The sequence below is a fragment of the Rousettus aegyptiacus genome, unplaced genomic scaffold (genome assembly GCF_014176215.1).
Source record: "Rousettus aegyptiacus isolate mRouAeg1 unplaced genomic scaffold, mRouAeg1.p scaffold_m13_p_3, whole genome shotgun sequence".
In the NCBI taxonomy this organism is placed as follows: domain Eukaryota; kingdom Metazoa; phylum Chordata; class Mammalia; order Chiroptera; family Pteropodidae; genus Rousettus; species Rousettus aegyptiacus.
The window spans coordinates 56,547,091-56,564,393 of NW_023416306.1; the positions used below are offsets into that span (position 1 = coordinate 56,547,091).

General features: G+C 33.3%; 1 protein-coding gene across 6 annotated transcripts in view; it reads right to left on the reverse strand.

The window, feature by feature from the left end:
• The window catches only part of NFIB (nuclear factor I B), a 218,066-nt gene that overhangs the window by 53,052 nt on the left and 147,711 nt on the right, over nt 1-17,303 (reverse strand). For all 6 annotated transcript variants that reach the window (XM_016157319.2, XM_016157320.2, XM_016157316.2 and 3 more), the window contains exons 4-6: nt 15,323-15,391; nt 10,105-10,225; nt 7,101-7,219 (exon numbers count right to left, since the gene is read on the reverse strand). In XM_016157319.2, the coding sequence (XP_016012805.1) occupies nt 7,101-7,219; nt 10,105-10,225; nt 15,323-15,391 (309 nt within the window). The remainder of the gene's footprint in view (nt 1-7,100; nt 7,220-10,104; nt 10,226-15,322; nt 15,392-17,303) is intronic.

Genomic DNA, 17,303 nt, shown 5'->3' on the forward strand with positions numbered 1-17,303 from the left:
GTTATAATAACTCAATTTCTATCAATCATTTGTTGTGCCAGAATGGTGCAAGACAAGACATGTATTTATAAGAATTGTGCATTCTTCGGATGTAACAAAAAACATATGGTACTTTCAAGCACATACACATCTCAATCATTGTGTTATTTAAAGAGAGTATTTAAAATAAACATTTAAAAATAATTTAGGAAAATATTTTAAAAATTTAGAAATATATATAAATATAAAATTTTTATATTTTGACATTTTAAACTGTATGTCGCACTCTTCTAGTAAAGACATAGATTTCAGGGTTTTTAGTAACATCTTAGTATTAAACGGAAAAGAGATTCTTAACCTGAGTCCAGCCCAACGACTGCACTCATAAACCCCTGGAGTCCATGAACCCTTCAGATATTATGTGCATTTATCTGTATTGAAATTTTATGTATTAGGAAAAAAAAATATAATAAGAGGTTTTATAACTAGTTTGCAAAACCATAAGCATAACATCACAAGGACTTGTTTGGAAGGCCGCATATGTAGTAATAATAAGCATGGGTTCTGCAGCTGAACGTACAAGGGTTCCCATTCTACGTTTCATATTTATTGTCTGTGATCTATGTAAAATTTCTTAATCACTGCTGTGATCAGTTTAATGAGTTATAAAATGGGTTTTTTAATAGGGTTGAAAAGCTAAAATATATGTAAAGTTTTAACCCACTCCTGAGAGGCAGTAAGTGTTCAATAAATGGTAGCCACAAATGATGGCACTAACATTAAGAAGTTGACTTTTTAAAAAGAAGATATACATGCTTCCACCTCAAAATTGTAACAGTTCTTCCAGGGCTCTGGAAGCTCATGAATTCATCTCTATTCATCCTAGTTCTACAAGGTCTAACAGAATCGATCTTCCACGACTCTCCCTAGGAAAACTGTCCAACTGCCAATACTTGTTAAGCAGCGATCAAATTCTCCTAGTCCATTTATCCCTACATAGGTAAGTTTGCATATTGATTCTCTAGCTGGGTTGTAGGATAACAGGAAAAAAAGTCTGCTTTTAAAAAAGAAGACCTAGGCTCTGCTATTAATTATTAGGACACGTTGGACAAGACAGCTATTCTGATCCTCACATTGCTTAGCTATGAAATAAATAGCTTAAACTAACCTGCACTAAAGGCTAACAATCTGTGGGCAATCCCTGAAAACTCAATTTCTTACTGTGTATGATATTGGTAGTATAATAACTAAAAATAAACTGGCTTTCTAAACTACCTCAAAATAAACTTAGATATAATATCAATGTGTAAAAGGATTAAAAATAAAACCTTTTACCACTCCAAGAAACTTTGTATGACACACTAAGATATTTAAGTATACTGTCTCCTTTGGTTTTTCCACTTTCCTGTTTTAGGCTGTGGTTCATCAGTCTAGAAACCTGGTATTAAATAGCAATTTGTTATTTTTTTTCTGAAGTAATTATTCATTGTGGCTTTTCTGCAAAATGTTACATCTTCAAATCATTAAGTCTCCAGAGCACAGAAATATGAGTGTAACTTTCCCCTCGTTAATAGTATTGGCCCTTGTAAAATGTACACAGGTTTGCCCCATCCAAAATGCTCTTCCTGGTTAGAATACATGAAAGGAACGTGAACATCTGTTAATTAGTAAGCAATGTGAGGAATACTAATGACTGTCTTCACCAACTGTTTATTATTTTCCTTTTTGTTTGAAAGATGCTCATGTTGTGATTTTTCACCTATAGCAGTGTAGCCGAAGAGAATGAAATATAACGTGGTGGAAAGACCCCTGTAATTTCCTCTCCGATGACATCATGGGACACAAAGGTTCACTGCGAGCTCTGTAAGAACTCTAAGTTCTCGACTTTTGATTTTTTCAATAATGAGCTAAACAACAACAAATCTTAAAAATCGTGCTTAAACATTAACTTTCAACTATCTCTTCACATCCATCAAAAGCACCTGAATATCTCATTTTGTCCGCTTCAAAATTTGATATTTAATCTTTATGATACAAACTCTAGGAATGTAAGGAATTGTTGGTGTTCTATCTGGTCTCCAAAAGGAGCTTAAAAATTCTTTCAGGAAGATTACTAAGCTGTTTGCATTGCCATTTTCTAAGACTTCACTTAGAAAATGACTCTCAGGTAATAGTCATTCAACTATTAGTGAAAGCTGCCCATTCATCCAGCTCCCACAGCTCTAGAGAAATCCTGGGATGATATCATTTATCACAATGTAGTTTAGGACAGAGCATTGTTTTCCAAAGTTTGAATCTATAAATCTTTGGATGGAAAAAGAAGAAAGGTTCTGAAGTGACAAACTTAAAATACACATTCAGTCAATATCCATTCATGGATATTTATACACAGTACACAGTAGTGTATAAAATATTCTACAAATTCATTCATTAAAAAAAGTTTCAATTTTTGTTAAAATAGAACTTTCTAAGCTTAGCTGAATGCGTTTGTATTTAGCACAACTATTACTATTCCTTAAACTCCATTAAGAAATGCTGGTCTCTGATTCCAGTTCTATTTACATGCTACCACACTTTCATTTACTGTTATTTATTTCCTATACCTGATTGAACTCATGATACAAAGCAGCATTAGTACCCTCTAGCTCCCTGTGTTTCCTTGAGGTCTTTGGCTTAATTCATTGTATATTTAATGCTATGTTCTTACAGAACTCTTATAAAGTGCAAACTGAAATTTTGCACATTTAAGACTATATTACAGTGAGAACATTTTCAAATTGATCAAAAGTAAATCTCTAGGGCTTTGGAATATATTAAAACTTTAAAAAGACCAATTGAAGAGACTTATTTATATAGCAGAACAACTGTAATTTAAAAAAAAAAAATTTTCTAGTACCCACGGCAACCAGAACACAATGCCTAAACATTGCCTATTCAAGAGTGCAGTATAAATTTTTAAATTCTTCTTAAAATTGTAATTACATACCAATACACCACTAAATCATGCTAGTTTTTGCTAACATCTTGTGTAAAGATTTACTTCTCACAGTGCTTAAAAGTAAGCTAGTTTTTAGGTATGAAGACATTTTCTGTGAACCATCTTTTTTCATAAACTGTAAAAAAATTATTTTCTGTTCAGCAGGTCAAGGGCTGTAAATTTAATTTATTAATATTTGTGTGCCCAATGTCTAGAAAAATTTCTGGCAAAATAATAGGCACTTGATAAATGTTAACTGAATCCAATTATCTCAAATCCTAAGGTAATTGTGTAGGAAATAATAAAATTTTATTGCAAAAGAAAGTCTTTTTTATTTATATTTTACCTAAGATTACAAGTTGTTTAAATACTCATCAGACAGGAAAGCTCTTAAAATTTCCATTTAGAAACCCCAGCTGTATATTATAAATATGTTTACCATATCACTAAATGTCTATTAAAAAGTGTTTTAGGAATTTTACTTTCAGACTTTAAGGAATCAGTGACTACCAGAATGTCAGTGGCAAAGTGAGAGTGATAAAATTTTTTTTTTAATTTTTGAGCATAATTATTAGTAGTATTAGTCTGTTAAAATTCCTAGGCATTGAAATACAACTAGATTTAGTCCCATGACAGTAACTTAAATTAGAGGAAAAAAAAAACAAGAACTGTCTCTTATTTTTGCCCTTTTATTGGAAGTTGCAAAAGATGACTCTAATGATTTCAAGAAAAATATAAGTAGAAATTGACTCCAGTAGAAAAAAATAAAGGTAGACAAGACTTAAGATGGAATATTTTGTGGAACAAGAATTGGAATAAAAAAATTTTTCAACATACACATTTTAGCAAATTATTTGGATCCCTATCAAATGTTTAACACAAATAAATAGTGTTTGCTTTTAAAATGTTCATGTTTACATTCTACAAAATTAAAACTTAAAATTGGAAAATTGTAATTATTTTGTTTTAAAAAGGAAATACATATGGATTTAATTATGTTTGTAATATGCTAAAATAAAAATACTATTTTCCAATAAATTATTAAGAATTACATGAACATTTGTCATTATATATGAATCTAGATTTTGTATTCAAATTTTGCCTAATTTCTTTTTAAAATGAAATGAGTATAATAATTTGCTTCTATCATAGCCTTTATTTTTGCCTACTTGAAATTAATTTCAATTGTTTAGATTTGTATTTTAGATTATGAAGAGTAGAATGCCACAGATTGTCCATAATTTTATCTTTAATTCTCATTTTTCGAAGGTTAGTTTTGCTAAGGGCTTTCACAAGAGTAGGTTTTAATGCAAAATGAACACTAACAGAATAAGGCACACCCAAGAAATAATAGCAAACTTTAAACATTTTTGCTACTTGCAAATACAAGCATATTTTAATCAACCAATAACTAGCTATTGAGTAGCAATTACTGCAAGGCTTTGTGGGAAAAACAAGTATAAGACATGTACAAAAGTTGCAAATACTGAGTGGTACTGAACATGCCCTTTAGAAAACCCCCTTCATGGCATGCAAGTGTGTCTTTAAGAACATTTGAAGATGGACAAGAAAAACTAGAGGGCATTTTATTTTGAAAATTTTTAAAAAGCAATTTTCTGAGAACAAAAGGACTGCATTTGGCTTAGCAAATTTATAAAGATAGTACTGTACTGCCCTCATTTTTTCAGTGTAGTTAAAGTCTTCTTCCCACAAAAGCTTATTGTGCACATTACAAAGTCTTCAGGGTCTTCAGAATTAAAGTGACAGAGATTTTTTTTTTTAAAGCACACTTGAGGATAGATCATTCTTCCCTACTCTTAATATAACATGCCTTTAATTCTCCAGTAACTCTAGTCATCTTGACAAAAGAAAATCACCAAGACAATACAATGATTTTACAAAGAGAAAGAATGACAGTTTCCCTTCTACTTTTCAAAAATGTTTTATAATACGATTTGATATTGGCTTTATTCAAAAGGCTGAAAGGGAAAGCAATTCTTACAAAATGACACTACAATAAAGAACACCTACACTTCTGAACAACACATCCACTCCCACACATTCACAATGTTATTAGCATTCGAATCTTTTTCAGAATAATTTTCTGATGGGGAAAATATGGCTTTGTTTAGGATAAACTGACAATGTCAGTAAAACAACCAATAAAATATAAACGATTGGGGGTTCTGTCTTTATTCTCACTTCTGAGAGTCTGATGGAAGCCCCAATTCTTCTTGTCCTCACTAATAAGACTAGTGTTGTGCCTATCAATAATTCGTTTATCCTACAAGTACTTTTTGCACCCCTACTGTGCTCCAAGTGTTGTGCATAGTTACTAGGTGCTGGTTACATAGGAGCCAAAACAGATATAGTCCCTGACCTCATAATATAGTCAGATTTGGACAATTAACTCTATAAATAAATATGAAGAACACATCATGAGTACAATGAAGGAACAATACTAAACATCAAATGAGAAAAATAGTTAAGAACTGATTAAAATTCTTCCATTCAGGTTGGGACCTGAAAGATAACAAAGAACTTGCCAGATAGAGTTAGAAGAGAAACATTCCAAAAGAAATGAATTATATGAAGATCTTGGGTTTTGCATTCCCAAATCTAAACAAAGCAGTGGGCTCAAGTGTAAAATGTAGAAGCAGATAGCACTCGCTGAAGCTGGAGCAGTGGTCAGAAAATAGACAACAACAGGGCCTGTTGGTCAAATGAGGGAATTCTGATTTTCTCCTAAAAGGAACAGGAAGTTGCTAAAGGATCTTAAGCAGAGGAGGGATATGATGTATTATGTTTACCCAGATAATTTTGTCGCCTGAAGAATAGATTGTCCTTAGAGCCAAAACTTTCCAGTTAATTTTCAAGACTTTTCTTAGAATGACCTCCGTCATCTCTCATTACTTTTGTGTTCCACATGTGCAGTGCCCATCTAAAGGGCACATATGGCCATTCTGAAACTTACTTGCACACACCGCTTGCCTAGGCTTTTGTTGCTGTTCACACCACCTTCTTCTTTGCTAGTTAAAAATCTCAGCCTGAGACCCACCTGACTCAAAGTCCAATCCCTCCATGAAAAATTTTCACTGTTCTTTAAACCCTATAGCACTTGGGACAAAAACATGGTGCAGCAAAAATGGGGTCCCGAATAAGGAACTGACTTTGGCTTTAACGTGCTAAATTATTGGACTCTGAGATTAGTGGACATACAGGTCCCCCATCCTCAGATACATATACCCAAGTCATAGGCTGTAAACTACTGATAAAGAGTGCTTTTCTTTCAAATTTTTTAAAAAATGCAGAATTGATTTAAAAAACCAATTCTCAAATACACTCTTATGGTGCTGAACTCATATTTGCATCCATGTACACATACCAACAAAAATTGCAGTTAGCTAATTTTTTTATGTCCATGCTTAATAATATCCCTCTAATTCTGGCAAAAAGGCATGGGGATGTCTGATGAAAGACATTTAATTCAATAGGCTTTAAGAATGACTTGGAGGTAAGTCTGAATTTAGAAAGCCAAATAATACCTATTTCTTTAAATTATATTTTCTCCCAAAGCTGCCCTAGAAATGGGTCATTGTTTTATCTGGAAAGAATAACTAGATTGATTCAGATACAAAGTTTCTTACATTACACTTTTATTTACTGTTTGTGCTGTAACTACTTCCAAAATGAATTACAGCGTCCTTTAAATGGAAACTTTCAGGAAATGGCACCTGCAAACTGCTTAAAGTTTGGCTCCTCCCCGAAGTACCTTGGGAAGCAAACTGATCTAACTGAATCAAAACCTGTGGTTCTGCTACCAGCTGAACTTGCTGTCCACCACAGGTAGCCGTCCACTAAGGTAGACAAACCATAATCAGTCTGATACATAATCTGGAGCTCTAAAAGATCAGTCTGTCTAAAAAAAAAAAAAAAAGTCCAATAAACATGTAAAACACTGGATTTTTTAAAACTTAACTTTGACAGCATTTGGCTAGTATATGATTGTAAAAATAATTTTACTACAGTCATTTCATGAAGAAAATATGATCCATATTCATTCAAGTATGATATTTTGACTAAATGAAACATGAAATGAGCCGACATATTACTCTAATGTCCCTACAGGCGTCTTATTACTCACCTTGATCTCTTTCATGCCATGTTCGACTTCCAGCAGCTGGTGAATTCGGAGAGGGATAAAAGTCTCCTGTAGGACTTGGTTCCATATTTTCATCTATGGATATAGTTTTGGGTCTTTTGCTGTTAAAATATGACAGTAGTTATATTAATGGGATTTCTAGGAAAATATGTCACATTTGGAAGCATATAATTTGAGAAGTTTCTTACTGTAGAAATTTCCATAAATACAATAGTATCTCAGCATCATTTTGAAACTAAGGTGAGTAGACAAGACATCAAAAGGAGTAGCAAACATTTCTAGTTGTATATATTCTTTATCATAATATGTTTTACCTGTACCTGCCTAACAAATATGGTACTTATTGTATATACCTTTGAAATATATTTCCAAAAAATTTCATTAGTAAAAAGTGAATTCTTAGTGTGATGTGTGTACTAATTTTGAAATTGTTAAGGTTGTACCTTTTATAATTATTAGCAATATTAATAATGTTCATTTGTAAAGCACTTGATATTAACAATGTAATCCTTTCATATTATTTCAAAGATAATGTAATGGAATAGAGTAAAACATGAGTTTTAGAATGGGACCAGCCTGGTATCTACTCTTGACGAGGCTACTTACTACTTTTTCATAGTGAGCTTTTTAACCTTTCTAAACTCAGTTTAATCATCTATAAAATGGAAATAATAAAAAGTAGTTCAAAGGGAAGCAGCTGAGAGGATTAAAGTAATGTAAATGTAAAGTTCTTAGTAAAGTGGATGGCGTTTAGAAGATACTTATTAAATAATAATTATTAGTAGTAACTCTATAATTAATATTTTAAAAATTTATAGTACTTTACTAATTATAAACTATTTCATATATTCTTATCTTTTCCTAAAAATTAGGTTATTGCTCCATTATTTGTAAAATCAACCATCAAAAACAAGCCATTGCCAAATTCAAACCAAACAGTATACTTTTTAAATTATATGTTTTAATAAAGAATATATGGCTCATCCCAATTATCAAGAAAAGTGAATATTTAGAGCAGAGATTAGAAAGCTATTTTATGGTACTTGCCATATGGCTTGATATACTGCTTTCATATATCACCACAAACACCCTATTAAACAGTTAATTATGACTATGAAAATGGATATTTTTTCCCTAATTAAAAAAAAAATCCTTATTCACATCTATGCAGGTAAACACTAAAAAAGATTTCTTCCGAATTAAATGTATGCTGTGCTAACAAACATAAAGTCATAGTATTTCAGAGTGTGAATTGGGTTCTGAAGTCATGCATATAAACCAATCCTCCTTTATCCGACACGTGGGGAAACAAATTTGTAAAAATTCAGTGACTTTCCAGGGGTACATTAATGTTAGCAGTCTGACGCTAAGTAAGGCAGTGCTCTTTCTGCTTCAGTGTTTCCAAATAATGGAAGCATATCTATGTCTGGGTACAGTCATAGATATACTTGTGATTAATATTTGACTCACAATGTGACATAGAAGGTAGCAATTTTTACCCATGCTAAATAAACCATAAAGAGAGTAAATAATAGCTCTTTAAGTTTCTTCATATGGTATTCAGAGTTAGAATGTATATTTTTTAAACCCTCCTTTAATCTAATTCTCCCATCTGTGAGTCGGCAGTAAATAAAAAACTTGAAATGAGGGAGAAAAGATTTTAATAATAGAGAGGTGGTTTTTTAAAACTTTTATTCTGAATGACCTATCTCACACCAAATGATCATGAAGGAAGACCATAGTTGACAACATACTGATCCATTAGACAAAATAAAAAATTACTATTCACATTTTAAATATAGAAAAACAGAAGCATTTTTAAGATCTCACCATGTCGCAGACAATTTTAGTGATAATAAACCCAATTATCTTGCTATGCAAGCTAACTATATGAAAATCCAGTTTTGACCATAAATGATATAAAATTGAACTTTGTTAATAAACATACAAATGGGAATAGCCCCATAATTAACTGAAATGCAATTAAATTTCATTATTGAAAAAAGATAAAATAATTAGGCAGATTTCTTTTAAAGTTAATATTATAAATGTATGTTTGGTCTGGAATTCACACATGCTATTATATTTGATCATGGTTATATTTAATACTCTGTAAATGAAATGAGTCTTCATACATTGAGGATTCAACTAAAAAAAAAGCTATATTATTTTTATTCACCTTGTTTCTCATTAATTCAATCTTCTATCAATCTATAATAGTGGAACATGTCATCATGAAATCCTATGCACAGTGACTTGCCAAGCTATTTATCCCTCATTTAAATAGGAAACCTCTTTTTTAAACCCCTGTGAGGCTGAAAGTTACAATAAGAAGGTCAAGAGAGAAAAATGGGAATGTCAACAGAGAACTAAAAAGCAAAGAAATCTCATTGCAGCTCTTTTCCAACAAAGGCTGGTTAAACCAGATCTCAGAGCAGGCAATATTTTCATTGGTAACTGAGAGTTCACTCAATTATTCAAAGAACACTGACTAATTGAAGAGCTTGGCAAACCCTGGCACCTTGGCATAGAATAAGGCCTTTTGCTTTTAAGCTTAAGGAAATGACACATTTCATTTTTTGTTATCCCCAGCTTGGATGTGGTATTAGGGTAAAAGTTACCAAGATGGATCAATCATGAACCAGGACCTTTGCCATGGCAACATCGTTTTTAAAGTTGCCAAAAGGATTAGTTAACTTGTACAATTATAATATAGAACAGGATAAAAATCATATTAATACATTTTCATAGTTCCTTGGTCACCCCCAAAAGATTTTTTAAATGCTTTGAATAACAATTATATTTAATTTTCAAATGTCAAAATAAATTTCACCAGGAAAGATGAAAATCTATGTAAAACCAGCAAAAATTCTAACTTTTTGCTTTGTTTCCCCTATTCGTTCCCCACCTGCCTATGTATCTCATAGCTACCTGCCTACCTGTTTGCATAAAGACTGAGAATGAGAACAGATCCCCTTTCAGTTACCTGCTCGGTGGAGAAGACAGCGACCTCTGAAGATTGACCCCCGAGTTCATGTCATGATAGTATGGTTGGCTTGGAATTTCTCCAATTGGAAAGTTGACTCCAGTTCCCTGGGTTATGGGTGCTGAGGAATAAAACAAAAGGAACATTGGGAATGACATTTACACTGGTGATCTTTCGTCAAATGTAATAATCTAATATTTTCCATGCCTCTGGGCAAAGATGAAGACAACTTTCTTTACTTTAAGACTCTAATATCAACTATAGATTGGAGCAGGACTTGAAAACTTCCTCCTGTTCCGACGTCCAAATTTGGACACTTGAGACATTCAGAGGATAACCTTTGATTACTACCGTCCCCTATTCCCACTCTCCAACCTTCTTGAGTTACCTTGTGTTAGTTTAACTAAATATGTCACCCCCACTAGTTTATAGAGGAAACAAAATGTGCTCAGTATCAAGCAAGATACTTTGTGCTAAGTTGACTCTCAAAACCAAATTATTGTTAAATAAATAAATATAAATCAGCTTCATACAAAAATACCAAATATTATTATTTTGTAATAATATTAACTTTAATATAAGAATGGATGAGAAATCATTATATTTATGATGATTTAATGTAAATCAACATTGTATTTGGGCAGGTGTATAAGTAAAATTAACATATGTGAAAAAAAAGCCAAGTTTTTTTCCCAAAATACATATTCAAGTTTCGCATATAAATGGTAAGTGTAGCTCTTCTCAATAATTATGTTCTGTTTTTTGAAAGATTTTATATTACAACTTTAGAAATCATTTAAAATATACTCATGAAGTTTTATGCTTTAAGGTATTTTTTAAATCAAGAAATCTTTTTGAATTTGCTGATATATTATGAATTGAAATTTTTGTTTGTAAGTATTGGTTTTCGTACATCTGTCTGATTTTTAAAAATTGTTTCTAGACATCTTAAATAAACCTGTGAGTCAGTGAGTTGTGTCAGCATAAGTAAGTCCTGGGAGATAGATTGCCTTTAAGTTTGAACATACTCTACCACTTATTAGCTATGTGCAGTCTCCTAAACTACTAAATGAAAAATATAATAACCTACCACATGGTTATTTTGAGGATGAAATAAGGTAAGGAGCGATAAAAGCCTAGCATCTTGCCTGGTACATAATAGGTGTTCAACAAATCTAAATTCCCTTGCTTCTTTGTGTTCTCCCCCTAATTTCTTCCCTGATAGGCTGGAGTGGTTATTAAAGATGGAACAGTTCAAAGACATGCTAAAGGCAGATGAAGAGGTTAAATAAACCTACTTGCTGAAAGTTTGTCCATTCAACAAGTTATTGATTGTATCCATTAAAGGCAGGTGCTATCAAGGATACAAAATAGTCTGAGACAGTTCTGGTCCTTAATAAAACATTTTGGGCAACAAAGTAGGTAAATGAAACATTCATGAAAACAAATACCAGCCTAACAGACTTTAATGAAACTGCCCTGATGAATGATATAATCAATAAATGCTGTAAGATTTCGAGGAAAGAAGAACCTAATACAAGCTTGAATAATCCAAGAAATCTGTGGAGAAACCATAGCTGGAACTGGATCTCAGAGAAATTGTAAGGTAATGAAGGTCATTCTAAACAGAGATTACTGCGAGAACAAAGTCATGGGCAGAGATAATATACAAGGTGGAGACCAGGCAGGTTGATGCCAAAGGACAGTACCTAAGAACAGTCTTCACCTGTTTTCATTGGGCCTTCAAGGCCCTAATGAGAAAAAAAGTGTGTCCTGGGCTAGAGCTCTTCAGACTCGTTCTAAGAATATGGTCTGCTTATTTTTTTAAGAAAGTTTGATGATGAGGCACGTGCTTCATTATGGAGAAGTATCAAGGAGCACACAATGAACATCTCTCTTTGCCTACTACAATTAAATAAATCAATATATACAAGATTAGTCTCAGCTCCAGAATTCTCAAGCTTCTTCTGCTTTCTGTTAGATTGTTCGTGTTATAGAATACACTTTAGTCTCATTTTATACAGAAAATATTTGTCTTAATGTGTAACTATGCCTAATGGCTTAAGTCTTTTAGAAAACTAAAATGTAGCTGCTGCTTGTAGCCTGAGGTACACCCGAGGTTAAAAAAAATGCAAGGTAAGACATCCCACGGTAACCATATGCTTTAAAGTCTATTATTAGAACCCATTTCTATGTGACATTGGAAAGTAGAGTATGTGCTAGAATGAGGCATTTGAGGGGCTCAGTAGAAGTAAGCGATCTGTCCCGTTACTATAACACTAATGGATACAATTCACATAACTGAGTTACTGACAGGAAACTTATAGGTTACATCTTATACAAACTATTTGTAATGTATTAAGCTTATGCAATATTTAGGCAAAGATTTTTAGTCTCTGTTTCATACATATGGCTTGACAGTCAACACAGATTGCATAACCATAAATATACTTGGTATAATTTACAGTAAAATAATAGTTATTTTTTTAGAATTAAAAAATAAAAAATCATTCCAGAAGAATTATTCCAGAGTATCAAGTAAGCAATAAAAATAATTTGTCTATAGATTTACACATGAGCACTATAAAAATTTATTGTGTATTCTGACACTAAATGGATAACTAAAGAAAGAAAAGTGGATTAATAATAAACGTGGCCAAAGTCTAAAACTGCACTCCCACAGAATTTATTTAATGACAAAGTATATGAGAACAGCAAGTCCCAGGCAGATAGTCCTGTTTAAAAGCCTCTGAAAGAACTTAGACCAGATGCAAAGATCAGCCATAGCACCTCTCCCAGAGAAGGGTAAGAAGCCTGAAAGCTGCAAATCATGTTTAAGAGGCTGCCAATATCCTCTTAGAAACCAAGCTCCGAAGAATCTCAGATTCTAAGGGTTAGAGGCCAACCCTTAATCTCTCTTATTGTTCTCCTCACTCCAAAAGCTGATCCTAAATCAACTTTTAAGATGGAGATAATATCATTCGACAGAAAGATCACTATCCTAAAACTGAATAATTTCATTAGCTAAAGTCAACATACACATTAGTGGGTCATATGATAATAAAACCCTAGAGGACAGAAACCATTAACATACCATAAACCCTCAAGAAATCAGAATTTGTGAAATACAGCACAAGGTTGTGCTGAAGTTTATGTTTACTTAGCAAACCTTTATTTCATAAATAATATAGTTCAATTTAGTAAATAAGATTATAATGTGGATATATTAAAAGAATAACTTCTCGAGCATTTCGAAGATACCTATTTACATACAGAGTAAGAAATAAATTTTTGCTGAAAAAATTACTTAATGTAGTTAATTAATATATTAATTACAAATTAGTAATGTTTGTTTTAACAGATAACATAAAAACCTCTAAAAGATGACAGCATGAATTCAGAAAGAATTAATAAAGTATATTAAATTTATCTCATTTATGAACTGCTGTAGAGTATTTTTAATCTATATCTTTTTGTTTGAAATTCATGTTTCTCAAGATATCACTCTGGGTTTTTAAAGGTTTTAATGTGGTTCTCCTACAGCAGCCAGCATAATGTTACCTATAATGAGGAACTAACAATATTTTCTGACAGATGACTCTACCGTGCTTCTCATAAGAAGAATGGAAATATATCATGGAACTCAGGAAAGTACAAATTAAAGCAAATAATTTCATACTGTTTTATAACTGTAGCAGCATAGCTTCTCTGATAAAGAACAGTATGGGGAACACACGCGCGCGCACACACACACACACACACACACAAACCTTCAAATACCCCCTTCCTTATACAATAACAGAAAGTGATAGTAACTCAGGCATGTTCCTTTCCAAACTAAAAACAAACATAAAATCTTCCTAATGTCAAAGGCCTTCACACAGCACATACTGATCAGGGAAAACACACAAGGCTCATCGCCTTGGTCAAAGGACGAGACCATTAGATTCCTCTTGCCCGGGAAACATGAACCTGGAGCTACTGTGATATGGGACTTAGGTTTTGGTCTCCCATACTGCCCCCAAGTAAACAGATCTATGACATAAGTCTTTTGGATAAATATTATCCACTGTAGAATCACATCAGAAAGGATAAGTTACTTAAAATCTTAAATATCCATGCATTATAACTCCCTGAGATACATGCTGTTTAAACTGGCCATTTTAGAAATCTGAACTCTTTGAGAACTATGGTTGAAAAGACATGGTCAGTAATCTACCATCTTGGAGATTCTTTCACTAAGCACAACTGCCTATGCTTACCCTCGGTAACTCACTCTCACTTTGTTCTTTTCGATCATCATAATTCTTGCTCGTGGCCTCTGAATTTGACTTGAATGAAAAGCACAACTTAAACAAGGACCAGAGTGCCACTATTCAGATGATGTAATCATCTGAACAACATCATTCCACACTGTAAGACTCTCTGTCAAAAAGTCAAGTGAAAACACACCCTTCGAAGTTGCATAAAAAAGCTAAATCAGAGAAGATAGCAAGGAGAAATGAGGCCCCCTCCTTTAATGTAATCAGCACATTAAGAGCTGCATCTCAGCTATATATATTTGCACACACCAGTAATAAGTAAAAGAGTTGATCAAGGAAACCCCCTTGCTTCATTAACTGGACAGGTGAATTTACCCAAGGAAAATCTCATCTGACCTGCCAATAATGGTATCTCAGGTAAGGTTGTCAGTTAAAGCAACTGGACATTGTTTGGGATAACAATGCTTTCTATCTATATCCAACTGCAATCTGCAAAGTTAATCCCTCTACATTCTGCATGTTAGTGTGTATATCCTGTACATCTCCAAGCTCCCACCAAAATGTTAGTAAAATGAAAAAGCACTTATCTACAGGAAACTTATGTGGGTTATCATAACAATATGAAGTACATTTAGTTAATCATACTTCCTTTGATATAAATGACCATCTATGGTCACAGAGAGAACAGTGAATTAAATGAATACTAATAACATCACAATTAGAACAGCCTCGAAATTATTTTTATACAAAAGAACATTTTGATAATTTAAATGCAAATGGTTTATTTAGAAAATCAGACAAAATATATTCAGTTATGATTTCATTAAAAGGTCAGAGATTTCGAAACCCTAATTCTCCTAATACATGGTTACTTTTCATACTGTGTTTAATGTTTAAAATGTAAAATACTTTAAGTCTTGCTGTAAAATTAAATAGTAAGAAAACAATTTACTTACTTCTGGATACCCTCACGAGTTCTGAGACATTGAAGACTCCAGATTTTACAAAACTATCCTCAAGGTATCCTGAAAATAAACATCAAGGAGAAAATGATCAACATAAGCAGGAAGCAAATAAATGATTAAACACAAAAATTTGTTCAAGCGTTTTTAAACCAAAGGTTAAAACAAGAAAGAAGAAAGAAGAAAGAAGAAGAAAGAAGAAGAAAGAAGAAGAAAGAAGAAGAAAGAAGAAGAAGAAGAAGAAGAAGAAGAAGAAGAAGAAGAAGAAGAAGAAGAAGAAGAAGAAGAAAGGCTTATAACAAAAACAAGTAAAAGCAAAAAACTCTTGTGAATGTAAACTGAGTTTGTTTAAACAAAAGTAAAAAGTTTAGATGCTAAATAATCTACAATTAATTTTTTAACTTTCTAAATGTACAGAGCAATTGCTATAGTTTTATTTGCTGTGGCCCCTGCTTAGTGAATGAAGGTTCTGGGGCCCTCACTGAATGCATTCAGCTTGGCAGCAGCACCTGGTAGACTAAAGTCCATCCATTAAAAATAAAAAAAGAAGGGGGGAGGGAGAAAGAAAAAGGAAAACCACAACCACAATTAGCACCTTGTTGGAATTACTTCAAAGATCTCTTGAAACCACTGTTCTTTCACAAATCCTTCCTTGATTAAAAAAAAAGCGAGCTGCTGTTACCAGCACTCCCACCCTTGTTCCAGGGTCATGAATCACACAGAAGCATAACTTGTACATAAAGCAAATACTTTGCATCGACCCGTTTCCGTGCACCTTTAATATGCCTCACAAACAACTTCACTGCTTTCTCACCCTTTCTACGACGCCCTTGGCCTCCTTTCATTTCAAGAACTGGACACTTTTGCTAGAAAACAGTGGTAATGTAGGCCTCCGTTAGTGCCATGTGTCCCTTCCGTGACTTCCAGGCGAGGGGTTTCAGAGTGGCTGTGGCCAACAGTTCAGGCACCCGAGTAAGTTCCGACCTGTTTGATAGCTGATCTAGCTATGTCCAGGACTAGAGCTAAGGACTCCCACAAAAGCCAGTTGTGTCCCCATGTTCTCATCTATGTGAAAGATGTATAATGAGGTGAAGCTTGAGGAGAACACCTTAGGGAGGGGGAATGTGGTTCCTCTCTGCTGCCTGGGGAGAAATGAAGAGTCTGATAATCTTCAGAATTAAAATACTCTCAGGAAAAAAAAAAAAAAAACCACTAGATTCAAAGAACTGGTAACCTGATCAGATTTACGTAAAGTTTAGGACTGACTGTGGGGTGAGATTTGGTGCAGCCATGTGAGGTGTGGGTGGTCGAGCACCATGGAGTACTCAGGTCAAAGAGCTGGAATTCAACTCCCAACCACCATTTACCAGAGCGGAATCTAGGCCCTGTTATTAGACTCTGTACCTCAGATTCCTCATTTACAAATTAGAAATAATAAAATTACCTTCCTCATAGTTGTTATAATTAGTGACACAAAAATGTAAAACTCATAGTACGCACGCGTTAAACATTACCAATAAATTAAGATTAGCCAGTGGAGACAACAATCGCCCATACACTGAATTATCCAAACTGGATTCCAGACTGCCTCAAATTATTTGTAAATCTGCACTTAGCAATTTTACCAGAGCAAAACTTACCATGCCATTTTTAAATCACATATAGCATGAAAAGACAGAAAATCATTCAGTTATTATATATGTTTTACTGTTGTGAACTGAAGAGCTGGGTATATCTGAACACTGTTCCATACTCACCCACCTATCTTCTTTAAAAACAGAATAAAAGAGTGAGAGGAAGTTATGAGACCTCAGCTGGTGGTAAAACCTGGGTCTCATATTAGTCATTACTGTGAAAATATATATAATTTTAAGAGGATAATAAAAAAATGTCTCCATTTGATGCACTTCTGTTTCAAGAAACTACTCGTGGAGCAATTAATCTTTCACCAGGTTGAATTCATTTCAGAGATTAC